Source organism: Bactrocera neohumeralis, unplaced genomic scaffold, assembly GCF_024586455.1.
Source record: "Bactrocera neohumeralis isolate Rockhampton unplaced genomic scaffold, APGP_CSIRO_Bneo_wtdbg2-racon-allhic-juicebox.fasta_v2 cluster11, whole genome shotgun sequence".
NCBI lineage: Eukaryota > Metazoa > Arthropoda > Insecta > Diptera > Tephritidae > Bactrocera > Bactrocera neohumeralis.
In genome coordinates, this window is record NW_026089624.1 from 25954842 (window position 1) to 25975963 (window position 21122).

At 34.2% G+C, this 21122-nt stretch overlaps 1 protein-coding gene and 1 long non-coding RNA gene across 2 annotated transcripts; one reads left to right on the plus strand and one right to left on the minus strand.

The window, feature by feature from the left end:
* The first annotated feature begins 17431 nt into the window (after positions 1 to 17431).
* LOC126766078 (putative nuclease HARBI1) lies at positions 17432 to 18915 on the plus strand. The gene is made up of 3 exons (XM_050483778.1): positions 17432 to 18268; positions 18332 to 18464; positions 18521 to 18915. Exons 1-3 carry the CDS (start codon positions 17912 to 17914, stop codon positions 18913 to 18915), a joined length of 885 nt encoding a protein of 294 aa, XP_050339735.1. The 5' UTR covers positions 17432 to 17911.
* A 649-nt stretch (positions 18916 to 19564) lies between these two features.
* LOC126766284 (uncharacterized) lies at positions 19565 to 20227 on the minus strand. The gene is made up of 3 exons (XR_007668814.1): positions 20022 to 20227; positions 19775 to 19955; positions 19565 to 19710 (listed from the first exon to the last, which is right to left on the minus strand). It is a non-coding gene; the product is annotated as an uncharacterized LOC126766284 (long non-coding RNA).
* Positions 20228 to 21122: the final 895 nt, after the last annotated feature.

Sequence of the window (21122 nt, forward strand, 5' to 3'; positions counted from 1 at the left end):
CAAAATCATCGTCATGCGGAAATTCAGTCTTGAGAAGCATAATGTTTCAATTGGTGACATATGCCTGGTGGACGTTAAAGTCGATTCGATCATAGACGCCAAGGCCGTGTGCCCGGCACAGCCACCCAATTTAGCCTCGGTGCCGTTATATTGTTATGTTCAGGGTTGCAAAGCCCCTTACTCGAAGTGTTACCAAATTCAAACTGCTATAACTACCACACTATTAATGACAGCGCGCTTAAATTTACACCCATAACAAATCATTCAAATTTGTTTACAAGCGTACAAAAACATTTTAGTCTGTGTCGTGTGAAAAAAAGTTATACGTGATGGAATTTAAACGTAATAGTGTGATTGCTTTATATTTGGCTGGAAAATCACAAGCAGCAATTGTTCGTCAGCTACAACATCTCGAAGTGAACAAAATGTTTGTGTATCGCACTATAAATCGTTACAATGATACTGGCAGCATCGCAAAACGCCATGGAGGTGGTCATAAGAAAACAGCAACATCACCTGAGATGATTCTTGAACGAAATCCACGTCGAAGTGGCAATCAAATGGCTAAAGAGCTGAAAAATTTCAAAGTTCAATGCAACGACTGTTGAAAATGAGCTAAAGGTCAAGTCTTACAAGTTCCAAAAGGACACAATCTTACACCGCAGCAAAAAAGTTAGACTCGAAAGAGCGAAGGAGTTGTTACACTTGCACGAACGTGGCGAATTTCCGAACATTGTGTTTTCTGATGAGAAGAATTTCCCTATTGAGCAATTCATAAACTCTCAAAATGACCGTGTTTACTTGACCGAACGCACGTACGAGAATTTAAGCCTACGAATGGCCACCCGAAGTAATTTCCCATCGCAAGTGATGGTATGGGCTGCCGTGACCGCTGATGGGCGCTCTCCAGTCGTTTTCATCGAGCCTGGTGTCAAAGTAAATGCGACTTATTATCGTGAAAATATTTTGGAAGGTGCTTTAGAGCCGTGGGCACGTAAACACTTCGGCCGGAAAGAATGGACGTTCCAACAAGACTCGGCGCCGTCACATAAAGCGAGAATTAACAAAGAGTGGTTAAAAAATCATGTTCCACGCTTCATTTCGTCGACACAATGGCTTTCGAATTCACCAGACGCAAATCCGATGGACTTTTCCATCTGGTCCATTTTAGATGGACGCTAAAAAATACACCAGTATGGATGCGCTCAAGAAAGCGATTGTACGTGAATGGGCCAAAATACCACAAGCTCACATTCGTGCAGCATGCAACTCTTTTTTGACCGTTTGAGGGCCATAGTCAAGGCAAAAGGTGGCCATATCGAGCTAAAGTGAATGGATTCTAAATTTTTGATTATTTTCATACATTTTTGTCATTGGAATCAATAAAAATATTATCAAACTAAAAAATTATAGTCGTTTGAATAGGTAACACTTCGACACTGTACTTCCTAAGGCGTCAGCTGAAGTTGTTAAGCTATGTCTTTATCAATCACTCTTGCCATAGTCAGCAAAACAAAATTAATATCGATCTCTCAGCCAGATTGAGACTCAATCGTTCTATGCGGCGATTTCAATTGCGATCCACAACAGAACAGCAATCTCGTTGAGTTCATGAGGAATGCATTCGGCCTCAACTACGTACAAACATCACCGACAACATTGTTACCACTTAGACTGTACATTCACTTTAAATATTAATGTTGACATTATGCCGTATATTGCATTTCCATATCAGGTAATTAATTTAAGTTTCTATTATGTACCTGTTCTTTTTTAGTAAAATACTTAAAACAGCGTCAATCTTGTTTTCATTTCAAGTCTAAAATCAATTTAAAAGCGATTCGCTAACATAGACGTTCCACGTTAAAACCAACGGCCGTGTGCCTCGGCAATCAGCCTCACCCGATTTATTTTTTGATATTATTACAGAACTCTTCTATCTAAAAATTTTTATATAATTTGTTTTTCTAGTAACGATTCAGTACAAAAAAATAATACATATTTATATATTAACATAACATATTTCTACAATATAAAATCAACATGTGGGAACAAAGAACGGACAGACTTAAAAGTGGACGAACGTACAGAAAGTAACATGCAACACTGACTGCAATAGACAACGAGTAGCGACGAAGAAACGAACAACAGTAAGATTTTGAAAACGACAGTCAACAATCTTCTGAACACATTGGGCGCGACAGACTGCAAGAAAAAACATCTGTCAAATATTAAAATACACACGTTATTATGGATACAGTTATTTTGACAGCTGCATGACTACACGACTGCAGGCCGACAGTTGTCGCTCTCGCTAACTTCAATATATTTTTATATTTGCCAACGACAGTAGAACGACAGTAGAGTTGAAAGTAGAGAGATGAGGTAGACTGGTGATGCCACTAATATGTAAAATGTAAAATTATTCAAAGTTCTAACAAACCTGACGTTATTTTACTAATAAAAGCATAAAATAGCTCTATTATATCATTTGTAATAACAATTGATAATATGTATAAAACAAATAAATTAACTTTCATTTACTCATTAAAAGTTTCTTTAACAAAATATTAAAATTGCATTGAAGTGAAAAGGTATTATATGGCGGCTGCGAAATTGTGTACATGCCAAAATGGACAACTGCGTTGTTTTGTGTACATCCTTCTTACGAATGGATTCACGACGCCATTTTCAGCTCACCGTCGTGCTGCGGATGTCGTGTCGCGCTCAATGTGTTCATAACTTGCCGTCGACACCGCGGACGAAAAAGTAAATTGCCTGCAGCAAGAATTACTGAAAAAGCAGCTGAATTGAAATTAGAGCGAAAAAGAAGCAGAAAGTTAAACAAGCTGGAATAAACTTGAAGGAAGAAACATAGAAGTTGAACTAGGCAGTTTAAAGCAGAGAAGTTGAATCGGTTGAATAAGCTGAGGAAGAAACAGACAAGTTGAATAAGCTTTGGAGAAAGAAAAGCAGAGAAGTCTAACGAAAAAGCAGAGAAGTTGAAAAGTTAAATAAGCTGAAGTTCGAAACAGAAAACTTAAATACGTTGAAAAGAAATAGCAGAGAAGTGAAAAGAGGAAGCAGGGGAAGGAAGCAAAAAAGTTGAAAAGTTGAGCAAGCTGAAGAAAGAAATAGAAAAGTTGGACACCAGAATGCAGATAAGTTGAACATAAGATCGATATATTTATATATTATTCATTACTTTTTACATTTCTAGTAGTTTGTTTAGAATACCGTTTAATTTTAAGTGAAAAATTTAAATTGTAACAGTGCTTTGTAAAAATAGACAGACAAGCAATACTGACTCTCAATGTTAGGGTATTTATACTGGACGTAAAGCGGAGATGCAAAGAGACTGTTATTGTTGCCATGGACTGAGACACATGAGGATGATGAAAATGGTGAATATTTTCACGACGATGTACCACAAATTTTTTGCCGCTGTGGCATCGATAGGTAGAAGAAAGAAAGCCTTACCAGTTAGTGGTGACGATAATATCGATATTCAACAATGGATAAATGAATTGAGGAGAATGCTGTTAGGTTTGCAAAAATTTATTTATAGTAAGCAGTTGCTGAAAAGAGCTGCCCAATTTGTTTATTAGCACAACATGAGGGATCACTGAAAATGAAAAATTGATCAATTTTTTAGTTCCTACAGTTGAATCACTGAAAAAAATTGTCGACGATGTAAACAAATATTTGTATGTTCTTACTGAATTGGAAAGGCAGTAAATATCGATGTTTAATATCGTATTTCATTGATATAATACGGGGACACTGAAATTGAACAAAGCGGCTCTGTAAGAAATAAAACGCGAGTTAAAAAAATTAAAATTTAATAGTAAAGTTGCGAATGTCGATAATAATCAAAATCAATCAACTCAACACCTTTCGCGACTAAACAAAAAATGTTTCAAATGTAACAATGATATAGGAACTCTTTTTTGAATGCATTAGTGTAAAGAAGGAATCGGATAAAACTAATGTTGTGAATATTGACATAAGTTTTGATGCTAAGTCACAAAATAAATACGTTATTTATAGTCAATCTAATTTTGGTTGCTGAAAAAAAATACACTGAGCTTCTTTGCCTGCTCCAATTTGTTTTGGAAATAAATACACCGAACTTCTTTGTTCTGTATCCAATCTTTTTAGACTAAGTTTTCTTTATTTATTTCTGTCTAGGTACTAATTTTATGGGAGGCACTTTCTTGGAAAAACACATACATATCAATATTTGCAATTTGTGAAAAACTTGTTCGTCGTCAGTTCATATATGAAGTCGAAATGAATAAATTTTTTCACAGGGAGTATATGTCAATATGTGACTTCCGACTCAATGGTCTCCATTGAATATCTAACATTGAATGTGCCAAGTTTTCTTACTAGTAATTATAGTATAGCAAGTATATTTACATTGTTGTCTCTATTTTATTTTGTTCATCTTTGAACTTGACATTGGACCAATTATGGTGAGTTTTTTTGTGCTTTCCTCATTTGAAAGAGGTTGAATTTGCGGCTCTGTAAACGCAAATTTTATATTATCGAGTTATAAATTTTACCATAAAAATATTGCTATTAATTTTTTATATTTTTACCAAAGTTTATTATTATGTCTGAAAAAGAATGTTTTTCAAACTGTAATACATCCTTTTTCAAAAATATATCTTTCCTCTACAATAACTTTTGGTTTTAGTGATTTATTTTTATTTTTCGAGTTTACAATTATAAAAAATTACTAATGCATTTCCTTCGAGTACAATTTTTCTATTGCCACAGTTTTCTTTCATTTCTATTTAATATGCATTTTTAATCAGGATAGTATCGTCTTCGATATCTTCGATCATTGTGTTATTATATTCGTAAATAATAAATTAATTTCTTTCTTTGAAATTGCTCCTTCTGTATGTTTTTATTTTGTTTCTATTGTAATTGCATATTTCTGTTCTCTATCATTTCAAAATGTTGCTTAAAGGTAATGGCGTTATTAGTATTAGATCTGCTTTAACGTAAATTGGTATTTTTATAATAAAAGTTTAATGCGTCATCTTTATATGAAAGGAGTCCGTCTCTACGTGTTTTAATTTAAAAATGTCAATATTTGAATCTTTCAATTTCTTCTGTTGAAAAAATATATACTAGGTGTAATATATTATGCATTGATGAAAATATGTTTTCTTGAATTTGTTCAATTTTACTTTCTAGGTTTAAGTTTAAGCATCTGATCGGAATAAAGCATGTGTTTTATAATTTTTCGTTTGATTTATTTATTTTTTTCAAAATGTTTTTAAACATTTCTGTCCTATCGTCTTCTGTTCTTTTTTATGGTCCTTTTAATGTCTTTATGGATTTTGTTGAAGCTGTCATTATATGTTGATTTACCGTCCTATTATCTCATGATTGTTCCTTCATTATTTCTATCTCTCTTCCATTGTCCATTTTTTCCAAAGCCATTTGTATCCCTACTATATTAAATAGTCCTCTTCAAGCTTGTTTATTTGTAGAAATCCATTGATTGCCGTTATTATCGTTAAGAGTAGTATAATTTTCGCCATATTAATCCTGAAATTTAAATTTTCGTTTAACTTGAGTCTTGTATGCTTTCTTAAATTTTGAATCTTTAGATATTAAGTGATTTCTTCTTTAAAATTGTCTACTCCCTTGTATCTTGGTTGCGCTTTGTTAACTCTATGATTCTTTATATATTTATTTTGAAAATCTTGTATGTTTACCCTGTTTTCTTTTTTATTGATATTATTTATTATATTTTCTTTTTGCTTTTGTAATTTTTCCGCGAGTTTGTTTAGTTCTTGCTCAGAAAGTAAGTTATTTATGAAATCAATTGGCCTCTTTTTTGTCGTAGAATGTATGGTATTATTATAAGCAGTTATTGCTTTGAATACTTTCTCTTTCAGATTGTCGTTGTTATTTTCATCAGCATTAAAAAGTCTTAAGTGTTCGTTCAAAGTTAAGTGTAATCTTTCAACATCTGCGTTACCTGTTTTATTATAAGTGGTCGTTAAGTGTAGGTTTATTTTATTATCTTTTAAGAATTGTTTTATTGGTACTGTATCTAATTCATTATCTGTTACTAAAGTTTCCGGTTTGCCTAAATATTGAATTCTTTCTTTTATGGCATTTACAATTGATATCCAAGTTCTGTCCTTTAATGATTTGGCTGTTGCGTATTTTGTTAATTTATCGATGCTTGTGAGGTACATTATGCCTCTTTGTGGGTACCAAATATCAAAATGAACAATTTCATTATGTTTTTTAGGAGTTTCCGTAATATTTAAACTATGTTTGATAGGGTTTCTGTCGAACTTCGCCTTGTTGCATATTTCACAGTTATTGATGTATTTCTGAATTTCTTTTTGTAATTTGGGGTAGTAGTGTGTTTTTTTTATTTCCTCAAATATTTCATTTATTCCCCTGTGATTATTTTCCAGGTGTTTCTCTTCTATCAATGTTAAAAGTTCTCCTTTATCTGTTATATCTTTTAAAATTATGTTTGATTTCATTATCTTTAGATTTGTATTATTTGCGAAAAATTTTATATATAACTCTTGAATTTGTAGAAATAATTTGTCATCTGGGCAGTAAATTACGATTAATCCTTTTTCGGGTAGATTCTCTTGCATTATTTTTAAAATGTCGCTTTCAAGTGTTACGTTTATTATATTTCTTATTTTTCTTTGATGTATTATTTTCTTTGTTATTGATTGCCTTTGCGCTCTTTGAATTATTAGTTGATTTTTATATATATTGATTGCATTTTCTGTTATTTTTATGAAGTATGTACTATCCGTTTCTGCACTATGTACTGTATCTATGTCGTCATCATTGAATATTTCATTTAGATTCAATTCTAGCATATTGTTATTTTCATAATTTAGTCTGCTTAGACCATCTGCAATTACATTTTCTTTACCTTTTATGTATAAAATGTCGAAATCAAATTCATTGAGTTTAATTTTCCACCTTTGGAGTTTAGCATTTGGTTCTTTTAAGTTGTTTAGCCAAACTAATGGTCTATGATCAGTTTTAATAACAAAGTGTCGGCCAAATAAGTACGGACGGAAATATTTCGTTGCCCAAACTATTGCGAGTAACTCTTTTTCTATCGTACTGTAATTTTTTTCATGCCCATTCAAGGTACGACTGGCAAATGAAATTGTTTTGTTATCTTGCATAAGGGCTGCTCCTAGAGCAAAATTACTAGCATCTGTGACAAGAGTAAAGGTTTTTGTGAAATCTGGGTGAATTAAAATGGGGTCATTTTTTATCAACATTTTTAATTTAAAGAACGAATCTTTGTAATCTTGATCATCTATGTTAATTTTTAAGCCCTTTTTTAAATATTTTATTAAATGGTATGCTATTTTGGAGTAATCTTTAATAAATCTCCTATAGTATCCCGTAATACCTAAAAATGCTTTTATTTCCTTAACGCTTCTTGGAAGTAGAATCTTTTCTATTGCTTCCACTTTTTGAGGGTTTGGTTTAATACCATCTTTTGTAATTAAGTGACCAAGGAATTTTGTTTCTTGTCTTAGGAAATCGCATTTATTTAATTGGATCTTTAGATTTTTTCTTTTATTCTCATTAAAATTTTGCTCAATGATTCTAGGTGCTCTTCTACGCTTGTAGAAAATACTAGAATATCGTCCATGTACACAATGCAAATTTTGCCGATATATTCTTTCAATATATCGTTCATTAGCCTTTGGAACGTTGCCGGTGCATTTCGCAATCCAAAGGGCATTCTTAGAAATTCATAATGTCCATTTGCAGTGGAGAACGCTGTTTTATGTATGTCGCGTTCATCCATTTCAATTTGATGAAAACCTTTGGCTAAATCGAGTGTTGAAAAATATTGGCATCTTCCCAATTTGTCAAATATATCGTCTATATTTGGAATTGGAAATCTGTCTTCCGTAGTTACGCTGTTCAACTTCCTGTAGTCGATCACAAGACGCCATTTTTGTTCATTGGTTGCGTCCAGCTTCTTTGGTACCAGCCAAATAGGGCTGTTGTAAGGACTAGAGGATGCTCTAATTATACCTTGGGTTAACATTTGGTCTATTTGTTTTTCTATTTCCGGTTTGTGTATTTCTGGGTATCGGTAGATTTTGGAGTAAACCGGAATATCATTTTTGGTTATTATTCTATGTTTTGTTGAACTTGTAAATGTTAAATTATCATCTTCGTTGTAAAATACGCTTTTATATCGTTTAAGTATATTTATAAGTCTATTTTTGTCTATACCGTTAAGGTGATTGGTGTCAACGAATTCTGTGACACATTTATCTTTTATGTCATTACAGAGGATTTCCACCTCATTGTCTTTATAGCTTATTTCGTTATATATCTCTTCTTCTTTTGTTAGATAAAAAGTCAGTATTGTTTTATTTGTTTTTATAATTCTGTTTGGGTAGTCTATTATCGCATTTATCTTCGTTAAAATATTGTTACCAATGAGTCCGTCAAAGTGCTTGTTAAAATTACATTCCAGAAATTCACATATGATTTCTTTTTCGTTAAATTCTTTAAATATTGGGAATCTGCAAAGTTTCTTAACTTCCGTTTTTCTTCCCATTGCTGTGACTTGCACATCTACTTCCCTCTTCCATTTCGGGTTACAAACATTTTCGTTGATCAAACTGAACTCTGCTCCAGTGTCAATGATGAAATATAACTTTCTTATGTGTGTATCTATTATTATATAGGGTAATTGTTTTGTGGATCCCACTGAAAATTTGTATTTGCATTGCCAATATCCATAGGTTCCGGTTTATTGCGATTTGATATTGCGGACCGATTATAATTTCCTGATTGGTTGTAATTCCGCGTTTGATTCCCGTCTCTTTGTTGATTAAAGTTTCTCTGTGGGTTGAAATTTCCCTGTTGGTTATGATTTGTGTTTGTTGTCTGGTTTGACATTCTAGTTTGGCTTGATCCGTTGCCACTGTTATAATTATTACCTACATTCCTTTGAAAATAGCCACTGTTATACCTGTTTTGTGGCATATAATTGTTGTTATTGTTATTTTCGTTTCTTGGGACATAGCCACCGTTATACCTGTTTTGTGGCATATAATTGTTATATCTATTATAACTACTGTTATAAGTGGGGATATTATTTGTATTTTGGTTTGGTCTGGAAAATGTTCTATTATTAACGTTATCGCTAAAATTAGTCCTACGATAGCTATTTGGGTTAGGATCTTTCCTTTGTTGCCCTAGCGCTGTGAAACCTTGATGTCTAGCTTCTAATATTATTTTGTATGCCTTTTCTAGACTATCCGGGTCTCTTGCTATAATCATAGTTTTAGTTGGTTCTGGGAGATGTTCCTTAAATGTTTTCAGTGCTATCCTATTAACTTCATTCGTTGAGAAATTTAAATCATTATGCGCTAATATTCTATTATGTAGTTTATTCCTAATTTTATTTATTTTAAAATAATAATTTTCTATTGTTGAGTCGAGACTGATGGTTTTCAACTCATCCATAAGTTGTGCTGAGCTTCTCTTTTCCCCGCAATTGCTCAGAAGTATTTGTTTCAATGTTTCCCAATCACTAACTTGTCCATATCTGTGGATTATTTCCCTAGTTTTTCCTACGCATCTTCCTTTCAGAAAATTGAATAAGTTTTTTGATTGCTTACATCAAAAGTTAATATTGTGGGTAATATGTCTTCAATTTGCTTAATGAAGTCCGTTAATTGGTTTGGATCTCGTCCACCAATTCTTCAATTCCATTAATACAATTCAAAGTGAGTTGAAAAAATGGTATGGTGGATGCTTCCATTTTGAGAAAATTTTATTTCAAGTCAAACAAAAAAAAGGAAAAAAAATATTCGTAATTATGTTGGTTCAACTCAGTTTTATGTAAGAAGTTCCTACTGTGTATTTTAGTTGATCTTGTACCGTTTGAGAGGTGTTGTCTACTCTTGTAGTGACGACAGATCTAACAGTTTGAAAAGATATTTAGTCGAGACACATTAGCAATTTTATCCTAACAGTTTTAGAGTCACTGTTTTAATGAAACATTAGGGCTATTCAGAATCTGGTGCAAATGGTCTTGCATATTTGCAATTGCAAATTGCATATTTTTGCTTTTACACTAACAAAATGTACAGCGATGCCCATGCTACACCCTTGCAAAGAAGCAACACTAAAACGCCATTGTATTATTTGCAACACTGGTTTGCAAATTATCAGCTGTTGTCAAAAATAAAAGCAAACAAAGAAAAGAAATGGAGCAAACAGGTTTAAACAGAAAAAGAATTAAACGTGAAAAACCAAACAAAAAGTGGAGCGAAAAAGAAATCCAGAGTATACTGGACTTCTTGCAGGAAGCTCCAGAAGTAGAAGTAAGTGATTTAAGTGAATAATTTCAACAATTTATGTAACAATAATTTTAATTTTAATAGGCACCAACAGCTCAAATTTATAAAAAGCTCATTGAGAGCACAAAAATAGACGCAACGTGGGATTTATTACGGTGGAAAGTGCGGCACCTGAAGGCTTCATACAAAAAAGCAAGCGATTGGCGAATGTCAACAGGAGCAGGCCTTCTTGAGTCTGATGCCGGGGCGTCGAGTGTTGAAGGTAAGCGTAATGAATGCGACAAAATTTTGTCTAACGTTTATATTTCAGGCAAAGTGTTGCAGATGTGCCCGCACTTTAATCAGCTTAAATATATTTTTGGGAAAAAAGCCACAAGTGAATTACCATTTGAAGTGGTTGACAGTGGCAGTACGTCTATAATGAATGAAAGCGCGGCAATGTAAGTGAAGTGATTGTTCCTGAAAAAGCAAAAGATTTTGCGGAAAAAATTAAAAAACATGTCCCAAAATCATCTGCTGCAAATCTTGTTGCTTTTCAAGTCGAGCGTAGGCAAATGTTCAAAATGAAAATGGAATGGGAAAAAGAGAAACATGAAAAAGATCACGCTTTGAATGAAAGAAGGTTGCAAGCAGAAATTCAAAAAGGTAAAGATGAAGTAATATACAAGAACCGTGAATTGGACTTAAAAATCTTAGAATTAGAAAAGGATGAACGATTAAAAAAACTTCAAATTGAAAAGGAGGAACGCTTGCAAAAGTTCGAAATTGAAATGAAATATAAGTATTCCTCTCACCAGTAATTTTTCTGTACTTTATTTATCTCTTTTTATTTATCTTAATTTTTTTATGTCTGTACTTTATTTATCTTTGTATTTTAAAATATGTAGTACCAATTACTGTTGAGATGAATACTTATTTAATACGGTTTTTGATGTTTTACTATCTTCTATCATTCAAAGCGTTATCTTTTTCATGTTTGTCTTTTTCTAAATACTTAATTTAAAATAATCATTTATTTTGTAAACAATAGTTGAATGTATAAATCTTTTTCATGTTTGTCTTTTTCTAAATGTATAAATATATGTAATTATAATTATTATATAAGTATGTAATTAAAAACGGTAAAATGAATTAAAATACATTTAAGAAAACATTAATGCGTATATGGCTTGTCTTTTAGTTTCTCCAATATTGTTGGGTATATGCTCATCAGGCTCAATAGAATCTTCGGTAGTAGTTGATGGATTTGAACCACCGTCGAACGAAGTGGAACCAGTATTAATTAAAATGTTGTGGAGAATACAGCAGACAACAAACCAATCGCAGCAGAATTTTTGGTTTTTTTTGTTAGATAAACGCATCCTTAGCTGCTTAAGGCTTCCAAATCTTTCTTTTAAAAGCCCAAAACAATGCTCTACTCTAACCCGGTATTTACTGTGCCGTAAATTAAATGCAATTCGGGCATTTCTATCCAACTGTCTTGCGTTGCTTCTGTAAGGGGTTATTAACGTTGCAGATAAAGGGTATGCCGAGTCCCCAGCAATCCATTGCTGTGAAGAAAAATACTGATCATTTTGTTGAAAGAGTGAGCTATTTCGATATATACGGGCATCATGCCAGCTCCCAGGGTGACCAACCACAACATGTCGAATTACCCGTTTATAGTCACAAACTATTTGTGCTTTTATTGAATATATGTGATTTCTGGAGAAGTATGATGTATGGTCTTCAATTGGCGATTCTGCTAATTTAATCTCGGTTCCATCAATATATCCAATACAAAACGGTAACTCATCAAAGGTATCCGATACTATTTTCGATCGTTCAACCTAATTGGACCAATATATATGTGGGAACGAATAAAGGACAGACTAGAAGTGGGCGAACGTACGGACAGTAACATGCAACACTGATCGCAATAGTAGCGATGAAGAAACAAGTAACGAAGACTTTGAAAACGACAGTCAGTCGACACGCGGACGAGCACGGTGCTAGTTGAAATTAAAACTAAAACATTTTTAAGAACATTTTTAAAATAAAAAAGAATATTTTAAAAATAAGAACACTTTTGTAAATTAAACATTTTTCTGATAATAAATACGAATCCACCCCTACAAATTGGGGGCTCAACCGGTGGAATTGTGAAAGAAAAAAAAAAAAAAAAGTTTTAAAAATCATTTGTTGGTAGTGCGCTGAAAAATTGCGTCGTCAAACGCTATAAAAACATTCAATATTAAATCGTCCGTTATTTTGTAATTGTCAGTGTCGTCAAACGCAGTGCAATACACAAACATATTTCAAGTGTCGGCCAGTAAAAAAAAAAAAAAAGCGTCTTCAAACGCTATAAAAATTTCTTAATTTTCAAACATACTAAAATTCTGGAAAGTTCGGGAAGCGTCATTAATTGTTCGTCGTCATACGAAGTCGCCATTTCAAAATTAACGGCGAAAAAGCAGCTAATGTATTCCATTCGTATGAAATACAGATCCAGCGATAAGTGGTAGCAGCGAATTCGAGTACGAGAAAAAACGACGATCGTGTGGTAACGAAGTGTGGCAAACAAAAGAAGTAAGCAATAGAAACCAATTGGTGGCATCGACCAGTAATTTGAAAGTAATGAAAGGTGAACACGTTGAACGAAGTAGCAGAGAAGTTAAAAGCGAGAAGCAGAGAAGTTGAATAAGCTGAAGGAAGAAACAGACAAGTCGAATACGTTGAACGAAGTAGCAGAGAAGTTAAAAGCAAGAAGCAGAGCAGGAAGAAGCAGACAAGTCGAACACGCGAAGTAGAGAGGAAGAGAAGCAGACAAGTCGAATACGTTGAACGAAGTAGCAGAGAAGTTAAAAGCGAGAAGCAGAGTAGTTGAATAAGCTAAAGGAAGAAGCAGACAAGTCGAATACGTTGAACGAAGTAGCAGAGAAGTTAAAAGCAAGAAGCAGAGTAGTTGAATAAGCTGAAGGAAGAAGCAGACAAGTCGAATACGTTGAACGAAGTAGCAGAGAAGTTAAAAGCGAGAAACAAACAAGCTGAATACGTTGAACGAAGTAGCAGAGAAGTTAAAAGCGAGAAACAGACAAGTCGAATACGTTGAACGAAGTAGCAGAGAAGTTAAAAGCGAGAAGCAGAGAAGTTGAACGAAGAAGCAGAGAAGTTGGACGCAGAAAGCAGATAAGTTGAACAGAAGATCGATATATTTATATACATATATATTTTTCATTATTTTTACATTCCTAGTAGTTTGTTTAGAAATACTTTTTAATTATAAGTACAAATTTGAATTGTAACAGTGCATTGCGACAATGGACAGACAAGCAATACTGACACTAAATATTAGGGAATTGCAGCAAGCACTACGTGAACTAAATATTTCCACTACTGGACGTAAAGCAGAGTTGCAAAAGAGACTGTTGTTGCATCATGGACATGAGACGCATGAGGATGATGAAGGTGCTGAATCAGTTAGTTCCTACGACGATGTACCAAATACAAATTTTACTGCCACTGTGGCACCGATAGGTAGATCTGTTTTTACGTTTAGTGATATCCAAGAAAGCCTAACACAATTTAGCGGTGACGATAATATCGATATTCAACAATGGATAAATGACTTTGAGGAAAATGCATTAGTAGTAGGGTGGAATAGTGTGCAGAAATTTATTTACAGTAAGCAGTTGCTGAAAGGAGCTGCTAAATTGTTTATTAGAAGTCAACGAGGCTTTGTCAGTTGGGAATCACTGAAAGAAGAATTGGTCAGTGAATTTGGGAAAAAGGTGTCGTCGTCAGAAGTGCATAGTCAGTTGAGAAGTCGTAAGAAGAGGGTAAACGAAACGTTTCGCGAGTATTTGTATGTTCTTACAGAAATTGGAAAGCCAGTAAATATCGATACTGAAAGTTTAATATCATATTTCATTGAGGGTATAATAGATACGAAATTAAACAAAGCGGTTCTGTATGAAGCAAAAACAATTAGTGAGTTAAAAGATAAGATAAAAGTTTACGAAAAAATCCATAGTAAAGCAGACAAGTCAATACAGAAAGTCGTAAATACATCTCATAATCAGAAAGTCTCAAAATCGTGTTTTAGGTGTGGAAGCTCCACACATCTCATTCGGGACTGCAACAGTCAACAAACCAAATGTTTCAAATGTAATGGTATAGGACACAAGTCTTTTGAGTGCAATAGTACTGCGGGTATAAAAGTAAAGAAGGAATCAGATAAGATTAATGTTGTTAATTTTGACAAATCAAAAATAAGTTTACCGGTGAAAATAGTGAAGGTAGGAGGACTAAAAGTTGATGCATTAGTTGATACTGGGTGTTGTTTGTGCTTAATACGGAGAGACGTTTTCAAAAAAATTAAATTTGACGTTGAAGTGGTCGATGACAAGCGCACTTTATATGGCGCATGTGCCAAAGAATTTTCAACATATGGTAGTTTTGTCGCAGAATTGGAGGTTGATGGTTTAAAATTCTTACAACAGTTCCACATCACCAGCGAAACCGATATTCCGTGTTCAGTATTCATAGGCACATCAGTGCTAGATAAAGTCAATATTAATATAAAGTCAGAAGGTGCAGAATTCATAGAGAGGAGTAATGTTGAACAAGAAGGGGAAGAAAGATGCAAAGAAAAAAGAATAGAGTTATTAAAACAGTTTCAGGAGTTATGTTTGAGTGCAGGGGAATATAGTGACAACGTAGTTATTCAGGAATTGATAAACAGTTATAAATCAAACGAAAGGGCTTTGGCCGATCTATTGGATCAGTTGGTGAGGGGTAGAAACAACTCACCACCTGGCTACAGTAGAGGGAGATTAGGAGGTAATCAAGGTGGAAGTGGAGGTGGTGGGGTTTAGGCTCTTGGGACGTAAATGCACCGAATGATTGGAATCAAGGAAGTAGTGGTAGTGGTGACTACGGAAATAGTGAAAGTGGAGGTGGTGGTAGTGGAAGTATGATGTCATTAATGCAACGTGGTAAGGGTATAAACATGAATAATGGTGGGGGTGATAGTGTTGGCTTTGGTAGTATGCCACAAGTAGGTGGCATGAACGATGGCTACGTTGGCATGCCACAAGGCGGTGGGATGAACAGCAACTTTGGTGGCATGCGACAGGGCAACAATTATATGGGTATGTCAGGAGGTAATCAAGGTGGTTACGGTGGGATGTCATCAAATAGGGGAATGAACAATCCAGATCAGTGGTATAAAAAGGTTGATAATATACAAAAAAAGTTTAAACAATAATCCAAATCGTAGCACAATGGTGTCCCCATTCAAGCTGTTAACAGGGCTTGACTTGCATGTAGAAGATCAGATAGACTTGAGTGAGTACATTGAAAATGAAGTAATCAAAGAGCTAGAAACAGAACGTGACCAGGTTAGAGAGATGGCTAAGAAAAATATTAAAATAACACACGAAGAAAATCGAAAAAATTTTAATACAACAAGAAAAGCCGAACAAACATATGAAGAAAATGAGTTAGTAGCTCTAAAGCGTACACAATATAGTCCCTCATCAAAGGTTAAGAAAAAGTTGTTAGGACCGTACAAAATTGTTAAGAAATTGAATCATGGTAGGTATGATGTCGAAAAAATAGGCGAACACGAAGGACCGTATCGAACAACAACAGTTGCCGAGTTCATGAAAAAATGGTGCACGTCGTTCGAGGACGAACGAATGTCAGGACGGCCGAATGTGGGAACGAATAAAGGACAGACTAGAAGTGGGCGAACGTACGGACAGTAACATGCAACACTGATCGCAATAGACAACGAGTAGCGACGAAGACAACGAGTAGCGATGAAGAAACAAGTAACGAAGACTTTGAAAACGACAGTCAGTCGACACGCGGACGAGCACGGTGCCAGTTGAAAAATAAAAACTACAACATTGTTAAGAACATTTTTATAAAAAATAAAATAAGAACACTTTTGTAAATTAAACATTTTTCTGATAATAAATACGAATCCACCCCTACATATATACTTAGATTGGTGACGCAAGAACACTCTAAAGATTCTTTTTGTTATAAGCGATATATGTAGTTTCGCCATCTCCCACTCCAAAAATTGTCGCTATTTTTCTAAATGCTGCGCTTTCTCCCGACGAATCAAAACGAAACAGTGTGATTGCTAATTGCAATTCGACAGAAAATTGCTTACATGAGTGCGCTTTGTTGAATTCCTCATCGTTTTTTATTAAATAAACCAGCATATTATATTGGTTTCTATCTACTCTTAACATTTGGCGGAATCGGTCTTCGTCCAGTGTTGTCAAAATATTATTGCGCCAAATGTCTGACTTAGCTATTGTGCTATAATCTCCTCGCCGACATTCCATAATAACAGATATATTGTCAGCCAATTCATCTAACACTGCATCCACTGCGTCATCATCACTTTCGATTTCTAGAAGAAAATTGTTATTAACTGAAATTCTGCATAAAAATATTTCTTACCTTCAATGTCCATAATTTCTTCAGCAGCTTCATCAATTAAAGCGTCAGTTAATTTTTCTCTAAAACTTTTTTTCGGTATATTTTCCAATTTGTGCGACAAACAATTTGTGTTTACAAACAATGTTTTTCTTCACCGATCAGCTGTGAATTAATGGTATTTGCAAGGGTTGCACAGAAATCACAAAAAATACGTTCACTGTTGATGGTAAATATTTGCAATTGCATAATTTTGCAAACTCAGATGCACCAGACTCTGAATTGCCCTATTATTTTGATTTTGCAACACTCTGTATACGCACGATAGAATTTTTGTTTTACACTGTTGTACAATAATTTTTTTTCACATTGCTTTGTACTTGTATTTTCTTACTTAATCTAAAAAAATTTTAATATATTTGTATATCATTTTTTTTTTCTGCTGTTTGGTACTGCTGCTGCTGTTGCTTTTGTTACTGCTGTGAATGTTGTTGTAAATGCTGTTGCTTTTGTTGCTGCTGTTGCTTTTGTTGCTGCTGTTGAAGTTGTTGTAAATGCTGTTACTGCTGATGCTTTTATTGTAATTGCTGTTACTGCTGCTGCTTTTGTTGCTGACTTTTTCCCTTGCAATATTCAGCCTTATCATGAATATTCGCGTGGAATAGTTCACCAGCGAAATATTTCGTTCACCCGAAATCGTTCACCTTACCATGAACGCAGAAAGATTTCGGGTGAACAGCATTTCACATCGAAATTTCGAATGTGAGATGACAGCTGTCAAAACGTCAAATAAAATATTAACAAAGAAACCAAATTGAACGCATTTTACTTTAGTGAAAAATTTAAAATGATTAATATAAATTTAAGGAGACTGCTGTTAGCAGATGAAAATGTGCAAGATCAAAGAGTCGCTCGTAGAAAGATTAGGGATGCTTCAAATCCGCTTGAATTGCAGGATCAATTGTAAATTTGTGTATAATTTGTAAATAATTTGTGATGCAAATAGTATACCAACTATTTGCTATTGTTCCTCTAGGTTTCAGAAATGTTATAGGACCAACAAAACAGCGTTTAAATATCTACTAGACATTACAACAAACAAAGCTTCAAACCCGATGAAATCTTTTGGAATACCCCCAATAGTGAAGTTGGCGGCTTCGCTGCGTTTCTTTGCAGAAGGAGGCTACCAAAAGGGTGTCGGTAGGGAATACGATGTGGGATTGTCACAGTCTGCCTTTAGTGCCACACTAGAAGAGATGCTTGACGTGTTCGAAGTGAATTTATGTCGTTTGTGGATAAAATGGATGAGTAACGAAGAAATGAGAAGTGCTGCTCTTAAATTTTATGAAAAGTATAAAATTCCGAGTGTTATGGGGTGTATTGATGGTACCCATATAAAAATTGTGGGACCAAAACACAATAAGCACTCATTTTATAATCGAAAAGGATACTTTAGTTTAAATGCTCTTGTTGTAAGTACTTTTGTTAAATTATATGTACATACTGTAGGTGTATAAATGCTTCAACACTTATAGGTTTGTGACCAAAAAATGAGGTTTCGATTTATTGATGCGTCGCATCCAGGAGCTTGTCACGACTCTTTAGTGTGGAACGTTTCGGAACTAAAGAGACATATTTGCAATAATCGCAGCAACTTTTGGATGTTAGGTAAATTAGTTTAAACAAATTTTATTTGTAACCATAAAAACATATTTTATGAATAGGCGACGCAGGATATCCTCTGGAATCCTTCTTATTAACACCTTATAGGACACCTGAAGAGGGAAGTGTAGAAGCAAAATTTAATTTAGCTCATTCTCGGTGCCGAAATATTATAGAACGTGCAATTGGGTTGCTTAAAAGCCGATGGAGATGTTTGCTTGGTGCTAGAGAACTTTATTACAGCCCACAGAAAGCAGCTAAAATATTCAATGTGTGCGTAATGTTACATAATTTATGCATTCATTTCAAAGATCAATTTGCTGATATCGTTGAGATACCTGATTGTGACGAAGAGGAATCTCTAGTGACTATGGAGGAGGACAACATAGATTTCGGAATGCAAAGAATGAGCGAAGCGCAAAGAATTAGGAACCAAATAGCTCACTCACTTCCTTAAAGCATTATTACTTCTTTCAATATCGTTTGTAGAAAAAACAAAACTAACTCCATTTTTCTGTAACGAAAAACTATTTCTTCATTTCTTATAATCCTAATTCAATGAACATAAAATGTATTTCAAATAAAATATAAGTAAAATAAAAAAAAAATTAACATGAGACCACATAAATATAAAATTAAAAATTAATAAAATGTAATTCTGAATAAGTTATCTTTTCATCATTGAAAGCTTCATTTCTTCAATTTCTATTAACCTTCTTGTTTTTTCTAACTTTGCTTTAATTTCTCTTTTTCTCAAATTTTCTATTTCAATATTATGCCGCTTATTTTCTATCGTTTGATTTTTTAGTTCTTTTAATTCTTCTTCTTTTAAATTGTTTAAAATTGTGAAATTTTTATTCAACGCCCTTGTATTGTCTTCAATTCTCCTTATCCGTTTTAAGATTTCTTTTTGCACTTCTATTTCTTCTTCTAATATCACAGATGTGCCTTTTCTTTTAGAGGATGACGGCGCATCTTTAAGAAAGGGGTTCCTTTTTGGAGTTTGCTGTGGACTTTTGTTCACAATTGTTTCTGCGTCCAATTCACTCTCAGTTGTGCTTAGCGGCTGAAATCCGTGTGACACTATTCCTTCCAATCCTTCAACGCTATTTGTCATGCCAGTGATTGCTACAATAGTTTCCTCCGATGTTGACAGTTTATGATGCAGGTTTGGTCCCCCACCAGTGCCTCTAATTTGTTCCGCATTAAACGTCAACTTTTTGCGTACGTAACGCTTTTGGTCATTCCAAACCTTTAACAGATTTTTGTAATAATTATTTTAAAATTTTACTAGCCAGTGCTAATATGAAAATTACCCTTTTCCACTCAGACACCGTTTTAGTCGGAGGCCCAGCACTGTTCAAATCCGCGGCCGTTTCCTTCCATAACGCTTCTTGTCTGTCTTTTCCTTGTTTAGAGAAGCCAGCCGCTAAATCAGGATTTTCTGCCATTTTACTGAGCAAAATTTCAGATTGCGTTTTATTAATCGATTTTGACCTTAAAATAATTGTTTTTAAATTATATAAAAATAGGAATTTTTATCTAATTTTTGTTGATACTTACATGATTCAAATATATTTCGCGCACAAAATTTTAACGAAAAATTTCACCAATAATTTGACAATTATTTCGCCGTTGATGCCGTTCACGATAGGGTGGAAATAATTCGAAGCGAACTGTTTCGCATGGTGAATATTCAAAATAGCATAGGTGAACGGCATAGGCGAAATGTGAATCATTCCACACGAAATGAAAATTCACGATAAGGCTGATTAATGCCGACACTCTCATTAGCTTCCCGAAATTGTTAGTTTAAGAGTGCATTATTAACTCTTTTCCAATGAATTTATTGTTAATTTTTAATTTACTTGTCGCCAGTTTATCCTCGTCGCCAGTTTTGGTGTTAAAAGGTTGGAAATAAATACAATGAGCTTCTTTGCTCAGCTCCAATCTTAAACTGAGTTTCCTTTATTTATTTCTCTCTAGCTTACGTAGATACTAATTTTATGTGCGCGCAGACACTTATCTTGTTACATATAAAACACATACATACATATATTTGCATGCATGAGGAATTTGCTTGGTCAGCAAAAAATGTGTAACCAAACTTGATTCGTTTCAAGATAGAGTTCATATATGAAGTCTATCATGAAATGAATATTGTTTATTTTTTCTAGGGAGTATATGTCAATATTTGACTATATACGCCATTTCTGTAATGCTTTTATTGCTGCCAGAACCTCAAGTTCAAAAGCACTATATTTCTCTTCCGCCCTTGTGGTTTTACGACTCATATATTCGATCGGATGTAACAGATTGTCTTCTGAATCCCTTTGTAGTAAGACTGCACCGTAACCAAATTTTGACGCATCAGCATGCACCTCTGTTTCCGCATGCGGACTGAAAAGCTTCAATGCGGGCGCATTTACTAACGCACGCTTCAGATCTTGAATGGCTAATAGTTGTTCTTCCCTCAACCCAAACTTTTCGTCCTGACGAAGCATATCTGTTAGTGGCTTCGCATTAACTGCATAATTTTGGATGAAACGCCTGAAGTATGAAGTTAAACCTAAAAATCGTTGTAAGTCTTTCTTACTAGTTGGTACTGGAAATGCCCTGACTGCCTTTGTCTTCTCTTCTGAAGGCAAAATAGCCTCGTTCTCC

Excerpts from the sequence above, each read along its gene's own strand:
- LOC126766078 (XM_050483778.1), top strand. The coding sequence starts at position 17,912 with ATGAAATCTTTTGGAATACCCCCAATAGTGAAGTTGGCGGCTTCGCTG. Across the intron at positions 18,269-18,331 it reads TTAGTTTAAATGCTCTTGTT|GTTTGTGACCAAAAAATGAG; the intron begins GTAAGTACTTTT and ends CAACACTTATAG. Across the intron at positions 18,465-18,520 it reads CAGCAACTTTTGGATGTTAG|GCGACGCAGGATATCCTCTG; the intron begins GTAAATTAGTTT and ends TTTTATGAATAG.